At 34.3% G+C, this 18087-nt stretch overlaps 2 protein-coding genes across 2 annotated transcripts; one reads left to right on the top strand and one right to left on the bottom strand.

The window, feature by feature from the left end:
- The first annotated feature begins 8189 nt into the window (after positions 1-8189).
- LOC111284400 (protein NUCLEAR FUSION DEFECTIVE 4-like) lies at positions 8190-13117 on the top strand. Its single transcript, XM_022873071.2, has 3 exons — positions 8190-8899; positions 10830-11740; positions 12264-13117. Exons 1-3 carry the CDS (start codon positions 8576-8578, stop codon positions 12748-12750), a joined length of 1722 nt encoding a protein of 573 aa, XP_022728806.2. The 5' UTR covers positions 8190-8575; the 3' UTR covers positions 12751-13117.
- Positions 13118-13892: 775 nt separating this feature from the next.
- Positions 13893-15127, bottom strand: LOC149518523 (uncharacterized). Its single transcript, XM_089762506.1, has one exon. It carries the CDS (start codon positions 15017-15019, stop codon positions 14273-14275), a length of 747 nt encoding a protein of 248 aa, XP_089618632.1. The 5' UTR covers positions 15020-15127; the 3' UTR covers positions 13893-14272.
- Between the last annotated feature and the right edge of the window lie 2960 nt (positions 15128-18087).

Genomic DNA, 18087 nt, shown 5'->3' on the forward strand with positions numbered 1-18087 from the left:
AATTCTTAAAGAATACTGATGAAGCCCTTCATCACGCCTATCTTGCAATAGCCCACCTACCGAGTGTCGAAAAAGACATGGTTACCTTGGTTGAAGAGCACAAGAAGATCTTGGACACACTGGGCAATGTTTGATCTAGTATTAACGTGTTTTATAAAAAGAAAACTGAGCAGAGAAAAAGAATTGATGAGCTAATAGCAAAGCTGAAGTCATCCTGATTGACAAAGCCTCAGCTAACTCAATAAAGACGTAAGACGAACTCAAACTTAATGATGCTCAAGTTGAGACAGTCAAGTTTAGGTCCAAGCTTGAGGCTAAGGAGAAGGGGAAGGAAGACCTAGAAAAAAAGTCATGGATAAGTTCAAGGCTTCCAATGAGTGTCTCCATATGAAGGTGGAATTCTCTAAGAAGAATGTGCTCAGGGCCTTTCAGTTGACCAAGAATGAGGTATAGTTTAAATTCTTCGTTCTCAACCTTAACCTTTCTTGTATTGATTTCAACAATATCAAATTGAAGACTCATCCAAATCAGCTTAAGAAGGATGAATAAGAGGAAAAAGAAGATGATGATGAAGCCTTAAAGGTTAAGCTAAAGACAGCTTTAGGGCTTAAGCATGAGGTGAGAAAGGTAAGGTCATCGTCGTTTCTCCTATTAATAAGGGTGTTACCCCTACCGCTACTGTTGTTGACGTTGTTGATAAATAATTCTTTTAACTTTTTGTTTGATTTTGTAAATTTTTTTGTTAATGTACTAAGTTAATTTTTTGTAACAACCTCAGTTAGAAATGATCTGCTCGATAAAAAACTTATGTGCTTAATAGAAATGAAATAGAGAAAAAATTTTTTGTTCAGTTCAGTCCAAGTTTTAGTTCAATTCTATTATGATTTTTTTTTATTTGTAATTTTAAGCACAGTTAATCAAAGAAATTTGAGCCTAGTTAACTGAGCTAAAGATTTACATAATCATTTGGATTAACTTAAGAATCCATCAAAGTTATAGGTCAAATTTTGTTAGATCATTTAGGTATAAGCTTATCGAGAATAATTTAACTCATGTGTTTAATTACAAAATAAAATATAAGTGTAAGCTTAGTTTATACAGAGCTACTAGTAATAAACCTTTAAGTTATCTGCATTCCATATTTTTAGGATGACATTGCCATTTAGGTCATGTACTTTATAGGTCGGGTCATGGATGATCTTTTTAACAATATATGGTCTTTCCCATGTTGAGGCTAATTTATCACCTCGATCATTTACTCTTGAAGCTTCTACTTTTTTAAATACCAAGTTGCTATTTTTGATGTGCTTACTTCAGACCCTTTTATTATAATAGTTGATCATTTTTTATTGATAAACTACTATCCATGTTAAGTCTATACCCCTTTGTTTTTTAACGAGGTCGAGGTCAGCTTTAAGCATTTCTTCATTTGCCTTTTTTAACCTTAGTTCGACTCTTAAGCTCAGAAGGTCAATCTTAACAGGTATCACAGCTTCTATTTCAAATGCCAAATGAAATGAGATTTTACTAGTAGGTACCTTCATGGTTGTCTTTGGGATTCATAACACTTATGGTAACATGTCGGTCTATTTCTCTTTTGTTGCATTGAGTATCTTCTTCAGAGCTTCTAATATTATCTTATTCGTAATTTCGACTTTACCTCTTGGACTGAAGGTGGGCAATCGATGTAAATATGAGATCGATGTGAAGGTTTGAACACTATTATTTGAACTTTGGGTTTCAAATTGTTTGTCATTATTTGTTATTATAGATCGAGATAAGCCAAATCTATAGACTATTTTTTTGACATGAATTTTTTAACTTGGGCCTCTATGGTGGTAGCCAATGCCTAAGCTTCAAGCCATTTGGTAAAGTAATATACTACCACTAAAATAAATCTCCTTTGACCTATGGTCAGGGTAAATGGTCCGAGGATATTCTTTTTTTATTACATGAAAGGCTATGAACTAATGATAAGAGTAAGCTCTATTGAAGAGAAATACTACACGTGAGCAAATCTTTGGCATTTGTTGCATCTCTTTACCAGTTTAATTGTATCTTTCTTGATGGTAAGCCAATAATAACCTTACTTAAGCACTTTGTAGGCCAATAGCCGAGGTTTAAAATAACTTTTATATATTTTTTCATGGATTTCTTACAAGACTTAGTTTGCCTTTTCTTCGTTAACATATTTTAATTAGAGTAGGCTAAAAGATTTTTTATATAATTTTTCTTTAATCATTGTATATCAAGAGGTCTTTCTCATTAGTGTCTTAGCTCAGATCATTCTTCAGGTAGTGCTCCCATGGTTAAATACACCTTGATTGGTGTCATCCAAGTTTTTTTCTTTGTGATCTATTTTACGAGCTTCTCTTTAGTGCTTTTATGTGTTGCTCTTCTACTAGAACTTGGTCTACACTTTTCATAGTTATTCTTGAAGCTAACTTAGACAAAGAGTCTACTAGTGAATTCTCTAACCTCAGTATAGTTTTCATCTTGATTTTCTTGAAGTTAATCACTAAGGCTAGTGCTTTATCGAGATACTTTCGAATCCTATCTTTTCAAGCTCCAAACTCTTTATTTATTTGACCAACCACTATTTCAAAATTGTTATATGCAATTATAGGTTAAACGTTCTGCTCAGTTGCTAACTTTAAACCAATTATCAACACCTCATATTTTGCCTCATTGTTGAATGTCCTAAACTTGAATATCAAGGCGTATAGGTATTGTTGTCCTTTTAAGCTTATTAGAATAAGATTAGCTTTTCCATTATGGTTTTTAGCTGATCTATTAACATAAAGTTTTCAATTATCTTTATCTAAGATATCTTTCTCTTTTTTGGATTGTCTCTCAAGGTATACTGAAGTAAGTTCTGTAACAAAGTTTGTCAATATTTTATGATTTTAAGGCCGACTTGGGTAATATGTGTAAGTCAAACTTGCTGAGCTCTATCATCCATTTAATTAGCCTTTTCAACATTTCAAGCTTTTATAGAATCTGTCTTAGCGACTAGTGGATCGATATATGAATTGTGTGGGCTTAGAAAAATAACCTGAGTTTCTTGGTCGAGGTGATGATGGCATAAGCTAACTTTTCTATGTTGTTGTAATTAGTCTTTGGTCTTGTTAATATTTTTCTTACAAAATAGATTAATCTTTATTTCTTTTTTTCCCTTGGATTATGATCGAATTGACGGCCTATTTTGTGCTAGCTATAATAGGTATAAGATCTCACCGGCTCTTGACTTGGATAGAATAGGTAAAAAGAATAAAAACTCTTTGAGTCATTCAAAAGCTTTTTGGCATTAAGAAGTTCACCTGAAGTTAGAGACGTTTTTAAAGATTTTAAAAAATGACAAACATTGTTCTATTGACCTAGACATGAATCAATTGAGTGTGATTATTTTACAAGTAAACCTCTATACTTTTTTTATTGAGGTTAGTGCTTTTATATATAGGATTACCTGAACTTTTTATGAGTTCATTTCTATCCTCTTTTTTGTTGATAATGTAATTGAAGAACTTGTTTAATGTGACCTCGAAAGCACATTTGCTTGGGTTGAGCCTTATATTATACTTTCTTAAAGTGTTGAAGGTCTTTCTAAAGTCTTTCAGATGCTTAGTCAAACTTTTGCTCTTAATTATCATGTCATTCACTTATACCTTTATGTTGTGATCAATCTGATTTTTAAACACCTTGTTTACCAACCTTTGATAGGTTGCCCCTACATGTTTTAATTCAAAAGGCATTATTTTGTAATAGTAAGTGATAAAAATTATATTTTCCTCATTATCTTTTAGTATTTTGATTTGATTATAACAAGAATAGGTGTTCATAAAGCTAAGGAGGCCATGCTCTGCACATCATCCACCAACCAATCTATGCTAGGAAGAAAAAAGTTATATTTTGGGCAAACTTTATTTAGGTTGGTAAAGTCGATACACATTCTCCATTTTTTGCTGTGCTTTTTAACCAAGACCACATTGGTTAGCATTTAAAGTAGTAGACTTCCCTAATAAAGTTAGCTTGTAATAATTTATTAACCTTTTTATCGATAGCCTGTTGTCTTTCGAGGGTAAAAATTCTTTTTTTTTTTCGAACTAATCTTACCTTTGGGTTAGTGTGTAGCCTATAAACCATCATTTTAGTATCAATACCAAACATATCGAATGATGTCCAAACAAATAGGTCGACATTATCTTTAAAGAGTTGAATTAACTAATCTTTATGTTAATGCTTAGCTCGTATTTGCATGTGTTTTTAAGGGATGTTATCCCAGAATGAAATTGTTACGAGGTCTTCAATTAGCTTAGGTCAATTTTCATTTAAGTTCGATCTTTAATCAATTATCTCTTTTTGTTCAATTATGTTAGGATAAAATAGATCCCGATGTGATAACTAGTAAACTATGAATAACATGTTGAATATGTATGTAGTAAAATTGATGTGTATTATTCATTTCATATTGTGTTTTAACTGACATATTAGCTCTATCCAAATAACATATGGTTGTTTACGTCGGCTTAAAAGCTTGGTTGTCTTTGGTGTTGCCTTAAAAAATAATAAAAAAAAAGATCAAAAGTTTTCTTTTATTAGAGCTTAATAGCTCAGAGCTGCTTAAGAGTGAGCTTCTGTCAGGTCAATTTTACATTCTGTGCTCTTATTGGTGACTTTTTGCTTTTTGTTAATTTTTGGTGGTTATCTTTCTTTGTTTTTGACCTCAATTTCTGTCGAATTACACATTTGCTTTTCAATTTTGCCATTCATTGTTGTGATATAATATTATCGTGCCATGGACTGATTTTTTTGTACCTCTCTAGCCCTCTAGGTGTTAAAAATTTTACTTTCAAATGAAGAGCTGAGCCTACAAGTCATATAACATACTGACTAGGTTGACCCTATCCATGTTAAAAACTAATAGGACGTCTACAACCATAAAGCCTATAACCGAGGTAATAGTTTTTGGTTCAATCTTTAAGGAGATTGAAAGTTTGATGGTTCTTTTTACTGGTACTTGCTCATTCTTAAACCCTACAAATATTGTGGTGGTCGACTTCAACTAATCTTCACTAATCTTCATTTTTTTTATGCAACCGTAGTACATAATGTTGGTCAAACTTTCAATATCAAATAAAATTCTTTTGATTATATAGTTATACACTAAGGCTATGATCACTATGGTATTATCATATGAGTGTTGGATTCTTTCAAAATTTTTTGAGCTAAATGAGATCGACTTATCTTTTTAGTCTTTTTTTTTTTAGGTGTCTATTGTCATAACCATACCTAGGTTAACCTTCCTCTTGGCTAAGGTAGCACTACTTCAGTGATCACATTAATCACCCTGACAATTGACTTGTTATTATCAATTCAACCCTATTCTTGGATCGACTCATCTTTTCAGGTTTTTTTTTTTTTTTCATGTTCTAATCTTCCCTCTTTACCCTAGATAAGCGCTCTTCGATCTTGTTTGTAGTTCATTCTAAGTTGGTCTTGTCTTTTTTATCTCACAAAATTTTTCAACTGATCTTGTCTTATCAAAACTTCAATCTTATTTTTTAGGTTGACACAATTTTCAGTGTTATGACTTATTTTTTTGTAAAAAGCACATCTTTTGGTCGAATGCCTTCTTGTATTATGTCTCAATGGCTTAGGCCATATGAGGTTAGGGTTTCTTTTAATTTGTATTAAAATATTCTCTTGAGAGGTATTCAGTGTAATATACCTTTTTTCTCCACTAAAACTTCTAGTCCTATATCATTTTTCTTTTGGGGGAGGAATGTAGAAATCTTTGCCTTACAACCAAAGAAGGGGGATAAGCCTTTATCACCTTGGCTGCTAAGGAGGAAAGATGAGCATCTCTCACATTAGTTAGTTTTCATCATAGCTTCAGTAGTTATGTACTTTTCTGCTATCAGTAGGACGTCGATCAGAGTTTTAGGTAGTTCTAACGACAATGTCAGTTTTAGATGGTACTTTTTTTTATTGAGTTTACTCGTCAGAGTGGCAACAGTAGTCATCTATTCCAAGTTTTTAACCTGTAGAGTTATCACGTTAAAATACATGACATAGCTCTTAAGAGTTTCATTCCATCCTTGGTGGATTGACATCAGACTTAAAGTCATCTTTTTTGCTCTTTAACTACTCATAAACTTGGATAGAAAAGAGTGGCTGAATTTCTTGAACATCATGATTAACCTCAGTTTCAGGCTGTTGTACCAAGATCGAGCTGTACCTTTTAGTGTAGTAGCTAGGCTTTTGCACATTAAAGCCCCGTCAGTCCCCTATATCATCATTTTAGTTCTATAAAGCTTCAAATGATCGAAGGAGTCAGAAGTACAATTGTAGGTTTCCAAAGCCGACATTTTAAATTCTTTATGAGGCATAGCTCTATCAATTTCTTTAGTAAAAGGTGAGATCTCTAAAAACTTGAGCTCATCTTCAAAAGCTATTACTTTTGTTTTTAGCTTTTTTTTTGTTGCCTGCATTTGAGCTTCTAAATCTCTGTTCGGTTATGATTTAAGGTTTGTTTGTTTAGATTTTTGGATCGTAACCTGTGTTGAATTGTGGTTGGGGTTGTGTGCTCTTTTTCTCTGGAAGACGAGAAGGCTTTCACCTCTTTATAGCTCAGTTATCTGAGAATGACTCTTCAACCAAGAGTGATTAAGTCAAGCAATTTTGAAATTTGAGGTGAAGTTATGGTTTGTACCATCTACTTGAAAGCATGTATTTGTTCGGTCAGGGCTTGAAATTGTTTCATAGTCGGGCCCCCCTGTGATTGGGTCGGTTGGATGGAATACGAACTATGATGGGTTTTTGTTCTAGCCGGAACAATTGTCTCTCATTCTTTTAAGGTTCTATTCCTTGGCGACATTGCTTTATGCTTGGCTAATGAAATATAAAAGTCCCTTAACTCGCTCACCAAATGTTGGTACCGAACTTCGACCTTAAGACTTTCCTGGAAAGACAAAAGAGAAGGGCAATTAAAGGCAAAGGCAGGGTGTGTTCCCTGTATTTGCATTTCGATGCGCAAGTAAAAAAGATTTAGATAAAAAAAAAGTAAGAAAGAGAGAAAATGAGCAAGATTCACCTGTCTTAATAGTGTTTGAATCTTCATATTTATAGGACTATCAAAAGATAATAAGAACAGTGTCGAATTGACGTGGTGTTGAGCATATTAAATCGATTTAACATGTTAAATCGATATAAATGAAAAAAATATCTTTAATTGTCTATCGAAAAATTTTTTTAAAAAAAATTTATATCTTTTTTATCATCAAATGCTCCTAACACACACATGTTTGTAAGACACAATTTTCATTCTACATTACAAAAGGCACAATTGCAAGTTATGTTATTTTTAATAATTAATAAAGAAAGCAATTCCATTGGACACCATAAGTATTGGCGTTAGTAATGAATTTAAGGCTAAGTGAAGTAAAACTGAAGGAACTTGGTTAATCTTCAGTATTTCCCCATTTTATGCTCTATAAATGGTTTGACTGCAATTATTTTAATCGAAAGTTACCATCAATCACTCACTGCCCGGTGCCCATGGCCATCCTCAACAGATAGAACTTTTGGATGCGCAGTTTTGTTAAAAATGATATAATCAGACAAGTAGATCACAATTAAGAATGTTGATTCAAAGGCTTTGAAGCATTCGAGAAGCAACTGAATTTATCTTCAATTTGCAATAGAAAGAAAGAACACACTTCCTTTCTTTCATTTCACGCCAAAAAAGGCGCCTACAGAAGTAACAGAACTGATCTCCAAGCACCGTCCCATCTTTAGCTATGTCGTCTCAAAACCCTTGCTCCTCAGTCCTCAATTTCTAAGCCTAGTACTAATAAAAGGCTTTTCAACATGGCTCAGAGAAGCAACGACAACATCTAATGATTCAGACTCAGCTGATTTGATCCGATATGATCTCGATTTTTGCATAATTTTTAATCTCGCAAAAAGTGGCCCCCACCAAAACGTTTTGTGTCACAAGCAGAAATAATATGTGACATAAGTGTGTTACAAGTGGGCCATGTTCCTCTGTTTATAGGTGTAGGAGGTTTCCTCACCTTTCACTTGTCAAAACTTCGCCTTCATCACATATTTTCCTCAACTTTACGATTTTTAAAAGTCGCAAAATATGTCAATTTAAAAGTCACGATACGATTTTTGTCAATTGCAAATTGCATATCTAGGGTTAATCAATGTACGATGGCAATTGATCGATAAGCATATAAAAAAAGTATAATGAAATTTCCTTGTCCTCACTGTTGCTTTTATTTTCCTCTAAAGAAATTTACATTTGATTCCGGATTGGGGGAAAGAATCAACCACTTATTTTGAATCATAGTTTTAGGACAAAAAAGAAAAAAAAATGGCCACAAGCTCCAGTTCTCATTGAAATATGACATGTAACACATCTGCAAAGTTGTCCAAATGCCGTGTCATCACATTCTCAGACAAGACTTTAACCGTTCCCTACTTTTCTTGTCCCCTTAAAACTAACTTCTCATCAAGACAAAGAAGTGAGAACACAAAATCTGTTGGAGTTTCCAAATAGCACTCATCAATGGCTTGCCTGAAAGCAGGGACCAGGCCACCATGGCTTGGTCTTGGGGCGGCAGTTTGGATGCAGATAGCATCTGGGAATGCGTACAACTTCCCTCTCTATTCCCATTCCTTGAAATCTGTTCTGGGGTTTAACCAACATCAGCTGACGATGCTTGGTGTTGCTAATGATATTGGTGAAAACGTTGGGCTCCTTCCCGGTTTTGCTTCTAACAAGTTCCCACCTTGGATTGTTCTCTCGATTGGAGCTTTTGCTTGCTTCTTGGGTTATGGTGTTCTTTGGCTTGCTGTTAGCCGAACTGTTCTGTATATGCCTTATTGGCTGGTGAGTTTATTGTTTTACTGGGGTTCTTTGTTTTGATTGCTTCAGATTCTTTTACTAGGGGAGGGGTTTTCTTACTATCATGGATTCTTAATTTTTGAGTGATTGGATTGGTTTCAACCAAAGTCGTTATTCATCTGCACTTGGAGTTAGGTTTTAATAGCATACGAGTTATATGCTTCTAGATCAAATTGTTGTAGATTTTAATTTATTTGAGTGCTTCTAGTCATTAAATTTTGTCTGTAAATCAAGGCTAATTTCTGAAGTTAATTATATGTTTTTTTTTTTTCTATTTTTGTTTATTCAATCATGTGCTTCTTTTCTGGACTTTCAAAGATATGGTACTCTTGTAAAATTTTCACTTTTTTACTATTATTGTTACGGCTGTTAACCTGTACTCCTGTAGTGATTGATAAAAATTAGTAAGGTTGGATTGATCTGGCCTTACTTGTTGCTTTGAAATATTAGGAAATTTCTTCTTTTTCCTATTAAAACATTGTGCTTATAGTAATTCCATGGTGAAAGTTGAGCTTTATCTGGCGTTGCTTGATACTTTAAACTAGTTGGAAATTTCGTTGAAGCTTGATGAAAGTGATTGTATGATACATTCAAGAAGTGTATAATGGCCTTAATTAGAGAAACGTATTCACACCTTTCAGTTTTTTTCTAGCCCATTTTCCATGTGCAGACACAGAGAGATGAGGTAAAGGACTAATGTCTAATGGCTTTTACATGTGAACCTAGAATGGAAGTGCTTGCTCAATAAGGATTAGTGGGCATTGCACAAAGGCTCAGGTATGAAGAAGGCATAGGGTGAAGGCTTAATGAAAAGTGAGGGGGAGAAAGAGAGGGTCCTGAGATTAGAGTACAAGATTCTACTCTTATATCAAGTTCAATAGTTAGTTAAATTGATGGGCTAACGAAATGAATATAATAGACGAATTTAATTTTCAATATCAATATTATTCATACTTTCATATACTGAGCATCTTTGATAGTGGGAATTATTTTGCCATGCTAACTAGTGATGATATTATTTCATATTCTGCAAATAAACTTGACTTTTAGCCACCCAGACATTTAAGGTTCTCATAAAATTTTAACCTGTTTCTAAGGCTTAAAATCATCCTTTTCTAGTGATTAACTGCCCCTAATTATGTTCACTAATTATAAATTAAGCTAAACTGATATTAATCCTGTGAATTTTGCTTTCTATTCATCCCTTGTTGTGTTCTGGCTTTGATTGGCTCATGATTCTTTAGTTCAAAATAATAATAATGTGGACTGCTATGGCTGAGGGTTCTAGACCTTCCAGTCCTAGAGTATTTGCCATATTTTTCTCCTAGAAATGGAAAGGGCCTAAAGGAACTCGCAATATACTTAAACACAAGCTAATGCATACAATTGAAATATAAAATAAAATGCGGATATTAGTCATATATTTCTATTTTATGTGACATATCTTGAAAAAGATTAACTGCTGTGTTTGGCTACTGAGCTGCTAGGGTGAGTATTGGCTCACTTGAATTTGCTTGAATTTCCACTAAAGAAATTTAATATAAAACTCATATTTGATAGCACTAAAGTCAAATAAGAGTGGGCATTGAGTCTGCCTGATTAGTTTACTAGTAGCTTGCTCTCACCTACGCATGCAACTAAAAATATTAGTTCAATTAAGATTTCAAAACTAGTTCTTTTAGCTGGTTTAGTCAGTACGGTTCCATTTTAATCATTTTATTCAAGATTTAAAAATTTTATCAAGTATACCCTACTATGTACTTTATTTATCAGTGTATGCACAGAAATAGCATCTTTGCCAGTGTTTATGGATATGTAAAAGTTCAAGATTAGATGTATACATTCTGCTATCTTGTGTAAATTTCTATCAGCAACTGCCTAATGATTGCTATTTTCATTTTCTTTGGTTTTGCAGTTATGGCTTGCACTTTGTGTTGCTACCAATAGTAGTGCTTGGTTGAGCACTGCGGTGCTTGTCACAAATATGAGAAATTTCCCTGTCAATCGAGGCACAGTCGCTGGCATTCTCAAGGGATATGCTGGGCTTAGTGCTGCAGTATTTACAGAAATTTACAGCACTGTACTTCGAAAATCCTCTTCTAACCTTTTGATGTTTCTTTCATTTGGTGTCCCTGTTCTTTGCTTTGTCATGATGTACTTTGTTAGGGCTTGTACTCCCACTTCTGGTGAAGACCCTGCAGAGCATGGCCATTTTCTTTTTATCCAAGTAGCTAGTGTGGTCCTTGGCTTGTATGTTTTGACAACCACAATATTAGATCATATGCTTCAATTTAGTGCTGAGATTTCTTATGCCATTCTTATTGTAATGGTTGTCCTTCTCATGGCTCCTCTTGCAATTCCTGTAAAGATGACTATTTGTCCCACAAGGATCAACAAACCGGGGATGCCTAACCAACCCATTGCACCTTCAGATGAAATGCTTCAAGAAGAAGGTAATGCAGACAAAAGAGAACCACTGTTAAAGTCATCTGACTCAACAACATACCTGGGAAGCTTTCGTGAAGGTGATGATGCATCAGAGATGGCCATGCTTCTTGCTGTGGGTGAGGGGGCAGTTAAGAAGAAGAGGAGGCCTAAAAGGGGGGAGGATTTCAAATTTGGTGAAGCTGTAATCAAAGCTGATTTCTGGCTTCTTTTCTTGGTTTACTTTGCTGGTGTTGGTTCTGGTGTGACTGTTCTCAACAATCTGGCCCAGATAGGGATTGCACAAGGTGTAGAGAACACGACAATATTGTTGTCTCTTTTCAGTTTTTGCAACTTTATTGGCCGTCTTGGTGGGGGTGCAGTTTCAGAACATTTTGTCAGGTATGCATAAGGAAGGAGAAAATATGTGATGAATAATTGATGAATAATCGTTTAATTAATGCATCATTTTCCATATGGTTTAGAGCTTTGATCAATTTAGACTAGTTGCTGGCTTCTAGGCATCTGAGCGTAAAGTAAATTAGGCATGCAGCAATTTAACTTCAAGACAGAGGCATAAACATGGTGAAATAAATCAGTTTATTCCAGAGTTAATCATCTGTCATGATATCTACTATATTGAAAGTAAGCACTACGTTTGTCACCTATCGCTAAATTGAACATAGTTGGCATACCAAGACAGATTTCACTTCTTTTAAAAGATTTCTTTTGAAAATTCTTCTTGATATGATGAATTGTGAAAAGTAATTTTTTCTTGAATTCTTTTTTTGGGCATACATGTATTCCTGACCATTAATTTATAATTATTGGTTACAGTATATATGTGCCAAAGTAGCATTTTATTCTACATTTCTTATTTGCTTACCTAAGTCACCACATTATAAGAAATTTCTGTTGTTTGCAGGTCAAAAACAGTTCCCCGCACCCTTTGGATGACGTGCGCTCAAATTGTCATGGGCATTACGTACCTTCTTTTTGCATCAGCTATTGATGGTACATTATATGCTGCAACTGCATTACTGGGAATATGCTATGGTGTTCAATTCTCCATCATGATCCCCACTGTCTCTGAGCTTTTTGGTTTGAAGCATTTTGGTATATTTTACAATTTCATGTCACTAGGAAATCCTCTTGGAGCATTCCTCTTCTCAGGACTCCTCGCAGGATATATATATGATACTGAAGCTGCAAAACAATATGGACTCAATCTGATCGGTTCAAGCGTTTCATGCATTGGTCCAAACTGCTTTAGGCTCACTTTTCTGGTTCTTGCTGGTCTTTGTGGTGGGGGCTCAGTAGCTAGCATCATTCTAACTATGAGGATATGGCCTGTTTACCAAATGCTTTATGGCGGGGGTTCTTTTAGGCTGCCCCAAACTTCAAATCACTGAGATTGTTGGAATGGAGGTGCGGAAATTTTAGATGATTTCCGAAGCCTACATTTGGGGCACACCTCAGACTAGGTATTTCTACTCTAGTATGTTCGTGTTTCAGACTCTAATGAATGCAGCTCATGTTTGGATGTCTGTCTATTTACTCAAACACAGAATTTTTACAACCCCTGCTATAGTTTTAAAATCCATCTAGAATTACGTTGATGAATAGTTGATAACTCTATTTACTTAGGGCATGTTTTTGCTAATAAATGATTTTGCAAGTAGCCTGTATCGTGATTATGGAGCTGCGAATGCAAGCTGGGATGCAAAGGCAGTCATTGAATTCTGGAGATTAATTGCTAATATATTAAATTCTTAGCAACTCTTGCAGAAATCGAAAATTCAACATACCATAGCTGTTCCTCTAAGTCTTCTATCTCCTAATGCAAAAGGCAAGTGCTATAAAACGCCTAATTACAATTATAAAACGCCTTATAAAACAAGCAAGGTGTATCGTTTAATTTTTGCTGCTGCCTTTGTATCCTGTATCTTTGCCAGCAGGGTGTGGCCTTCTGTTTAAATGAACAGACAGAAAGTTATTGTCCTTTTGTATTTGTAGACTAGAATTTAAAGAATGCAGATGCCGTGGGTTACAACAGTTAGGTAAATTGAATAAGAGAGGTTGGTATTCATACTTTGAAGACACTGGCAGGCAGGCAGGCAGACAGTTAAAGAATTCAACTAAGCCATGTCGGTCACTTTGCAATGGAAAATGAAAATAGTCATATTGTTTTATAGCGCGGCTAATGAATCTTTTTCCCTACTTTGGCAGCAGCTAGTTAATGTCTACACCTCAAAACATTACTCTTAACTCAAGCAGCATATTTGGCCACAAGAAAAAAATGAAGCAGCATACAGTGTGAAAAGTGAGAACATCTTACAATATTGAATATATGGAAACCATCCTTTCTGTCACTTTAGATCAAGCAGAACCTGTTCCTGATTAATCTCTTCATTTTCAGATCATAACTGAAACTGGGTCCCAAGCAAATGAGAAGTCAAAATTGGGAAACAAATTAGGTCGTTTATCTGCCACTTCCTCCTTTTCGTTCAACACAAAAAATGCATAGTTGCATACATTGAACAAGGCAAAAAAGTTCTGGGAAAGCTCGCAGCACACAATCTATAGATTGTTTTTTTCATTACAAGGCATGAAAGTAGCCGATATGAAGGATTTTACAACTCAAGAAGATCCTAAAAAACCATGACTCTTAAAGCATATATAATTCTGAAAGTTTAGTTTAAATGAACTAAAAAAAGAATATAGACTATGGCATGCGTGTTGATGGTAGAAAAACTGTCCAACACTATTTGAAAATTTGTAATACTTGGGCACCCTAACCTTATATCAGATTCACATGCATAAAAAGGCAATTGTTAACAGACACACAAGGCCTGACCCTCTGATTGGGGAAGACAACATTTGTATGACCATAACTCACCTTTCCAGACAGAACTAAGAAGGCATATGGTTAAGTCAAGTGGGTTTCATGTCCTGAAACAGATCTGCCCATAATGTATGATCACCAAAGTCCCCACCGGCCTTTTCCTTCTTGTGGTCACCATGAACCTTTGGGCTTGGAGGTCTTACATAATTAAGAGGTCCAGACAGTTTCGGGCTCCTATTTGTGAGCATCAATCTTTCTTGTGCCATTGCAATATCAATAGGACCTGATGTTATCGGGCTCCTATAATTGAGCAACAGCTTCTCCTGCATTTTTCTATCTAGGGGCCCGGATAATTTTAAGCTCCTAGGAGGAACCAGCAACTTCTCCTGTCCTCTATAATCCAGGGGACCAGATTTTGCCATCTTCCTGATTCTCAGCACTGGCTGCTCTATCTTGAGCTCCTTCTCACTCCTGCACTTCCTTGTCAACGCTCCTCTCCACTGATCTCTATAACGAACCGGCTCCGGCAGTAGCTTAATCGCGTTATTCTCATTGTGAACCAACTTGTTAACATACTTGTTGAAGCACTTTCTGGTTTTGTTGATTGCGAGAATGAGCTTGGACAGGCTATTAGGGGCTTCTCCAACTTCCTTCCTAGCAAGCTTGAGAATCTCCAGCCTATGCTTGGCAACTGAAATGCCCATGCTTTGAAGAAACTCATGGTTGAAGTATGCTAGGTCCTCCTTTTGGAGCTCATTGCGAGAAAAGGCAAGGCCATACTCATAGATAAGTGATGGCTCAAGGGCACTTTTCGACAGCCAAGAGTACCAATCCATGGAGCTGATGCTTGGCTTATGCCATAGGATGCTCAAAAAATTGGGGGTTTGTAGTGTTATAAGATGGTTGCATGTGAGTGGTCCAGGCCTCCAAGGGGCTATATATAACAAGTAGATAAGAAGGTAAATAGCAAGTAAGGTGGTGGGTGTGTAGGGATACTGAACATATCTCTCTCTGCTCTAATTGAGAAATTTGGATGGTAGTTGAAATTGAAAGGGACACCAAGCGAAATTGTGGATGTGAGTTTAGGCACTTATCCACTTTGTATTTATTGTAAGGCGTTTCCCTCAGGCATCGTCATCAACTTTTGTCCCGTTTTTTGGCTGCACTCTGGGTGCATGTGCTAGCCATTCCTAGACAGGAAGTAAGCTATTAACAATATCTTCAAAAAAACAAAATGCATATCACTTCGATTTTAGGCTTCTAGCTAATAGTTTTGATTTTAGTATATGGATGGCAATAATTCATTTCATCACCATTATCGTCTCATGTAAATTTTATTACTACGTGGGCTAAGTATACAAGCATCTATCCTTTTTTAATGTCAACATTTTGTGCTGAGAACCTTGTCAAAAAGTGTGCTACCTACTGCATATTGGCGTTAAACGCATGGCATTGGCAAAAGGGATAAATGTAGGGCAATTTTTCCCCTTTTGCTGTGAGGGTGGGAGAAAAAAAATTTAATATGATGATTGGGCTTGAAATTCTGGGGTTTATAGTGATACCATTTTCATAATGTCCCTTCAAGTTAGATGGTGAAAATGAACTGATAAATACCATCAATGTAGAGCGTAAAAGCTAATAGAACCGTGGAAAATGGTGGCAGTTGAACCATATTTAATTCTGTAACCTGCTAAAAATGCTGGCCAATCATTAACGGTTAGATCATATTTCTCTCTCTCTGTTTGTGAGAAAACATTATTTTAGCGGGCAGCAGGGCAGGTTTATATGAATTTTCGGTGAAAAGGTCTGAAAGCCAGACAGGGGTTTGAAAATGGAGGCTTTTATGCATATGAAACCCCACTGGCATTGTATATGAATTCATCGAATCAAAGCTTAGCCACTTAGTTTGGTTGAGGTACTAATCAACTTTCACTCGCTAGTTGACCGGGTCACTATCATTAAATCATAATCAGGCAGGTGAGAAGACACTATTCATCAGGATCACAAAAGGATCTAAAAATTTAAAGGGTGGGTAAAGCATATCAGATTTTTTGTCTGTATCTGTGTTTTTCTCAGACTGCTCTAGGTGCACTGAATCAATTTATTAAAAAAAAATGTAAAAGGTTTGTCTTTCGACCTCTTTCTAACATTTCCCAGTTCGAATTACGGTCTTCCTTGAATTGATCTGTTAAAATGCTTCATCAATGTTAGTGCTCTTTTATTGGCCTCTGTCTTTTTGTGAAAATGGTTAGTCTGTGCGGCTTGCGGAAAGGTAGAAAATAATAAATTCACCGGGCATTTAAATATAGCATCATGTTTTCCTTTTCTTCAACGCCATTATCTAGAAAATTATTTTGATTTGAGAATTATGTAATATCGGTCAATATGTTGACGATTTAGATTTTGGATACACCTAACATGATTTAATTGGCAAACTATAAATCCAACCTGTTTTCTTTTTTAAGGAAAGAGTACCATTTCTTTTCTCTTCTTAATGAGTTGAATTACACAATTAATGCATCATATTATTAAGGTCACGATAATTTTAATTTTAATTATTAGATTAAAACATTTTTAATCAATTAAATATTTAAGTTAATAAAAATATAATTAAACAATCAATTAATCATATAAAAAATAATAATTTTATGTAATTCAATTTAATCAATTTATGTTCTCATATAACAAAAAATTTATTAGTATAAACATAATATTCATCATACTTTCATGGACTTTTTTATTCTTCTTTAGTCATATAGAATGCCTACTCAATAAAACTTTAATTTTTTTTTTTTTACATTTTTCTCTTATATCTATTTCTATTGAGATTATATATTTTTTTAAAATTTCTAATCTACCCTTAAATCTCTCCATTTTATTATATATTTAATTGAAGAGGATATTATGTATCTAAGCTCTCTTGAAACCATTATTTATAAACATATAAATTTATCTATCAATAATTTATTTTCTTTTAAAATTATTATCTTATAAATTTTTTTATTCATAAATAATATTTAATCAATCTCAAACGAATATATTATAAGATTGTGATTATGGATGTTGGGATCTATTCTTCCACCTTTACCTAATTTTTTTTTTTACATAAACCAAGGGAGAAGTGACTTTTTTCTCTTTTTTTAAATATGAAAAATTTATGCGTAAATAAATTATTTAATCTTTTAGTTAAGATAAATAATATTTATTCAATTTTAAACAAATATTTTATAAGATTTGAATAGTAATTATGAATGTTGGGATCCGATTCTTCCATCTTTACCCAAATTGTTTTTTATACTTGAGCAAAAGGGAATTGAATTTTTTTTAGTACGAAAAATTTAAAAATAAATAAATTATTTAATCTCTTTAATTATAGTAAGATATATTATATTTAATTAAGAATAATAATTATAAATGATGTATTTCAAATGATTTTAATAAATTATTATTAATTGAATTCGAACTTAAAATTTTAAGTTAATGTAAACAGTTTTTACCAATTAAACCAACATTTTATTAGTAACTTCTTTTAATTTTCTTTTTTGTACTAATACTTAATTAATTCTAAATGAACTATGGATCCGAGCATTAGCAATCCAAACATGAGAAACTTTGAAATTAAAAATTTTTCGGTGTAGGATTGAACTTGACAATGTTTACAAATTGGCATTGGGTCTGAAAAAACATGTGCTTATCAATTCACGATTAAATTAGCCCTTCCCCACCCAAGCTAAACCAGTGTTAGCACTTAACAACTGTACGTTGAACATATACTGTCCAAAAAGTACCAATAAGAAGGGCGTCCCTACAACATGGTGCGCCTAGAGAATGAACGTGTTGAGAGGAGTATTCAACACGGAACCATATTGTACTCACTTGCAAGTCAAAAATCTTACAACACTAA

This window comes from Durio zibethinus, chromosome 6 (assembly GCF_047325235.1).
Source record: "Durio zibethinus cultivar Kanyao isolate XHJ-2024 chromosome 6, ASM4732523v1, whole genome shotgun sequence".
In the NCBI taxonomy this organism is placed as follows: Eukaryota; Viridiplantae; Streptophyta; class Magnoliopsida; order Malvales; family Malvaceae; genus Durio; species Durio zibethinus.

What these genes read in the sequence shown, in the direction of transcription:
- LOC149518523 (XM_089762506.1), bottom strand. Translation starts at nt 15,019, where the DNA reads ATGGATTGGTACTCTTGGCTGTCGAAAAGTGCCCTTGAGCCATCACTT.
- LOC111284400 (XM_022873071.2), top strand. Translation starts at nt 8,576, where the DNA reads ATGGCTTGCCTGAAAGCAGGGACCAGGCCACCATGGCTTGGTCTTGGG. An exon ending in TGTATATGCCTTATTGGCTG is followed by an intron (nt 8,900 to 10,829) that starts GTGAGTTTATTG and finishes TTGGTTTTGCAG; the next exon opens with TTATGGCTTGCACTTTGTGT. An exon ending in GTTTCAGAACATTTTGTCAG is followed by an intron (nt 11,741 to 12,263) that starts GTATGCATAAGG and finishes TGTTGTTTGCAG; the next exon opens with GTCAAAAACAGTTCCCCGCA.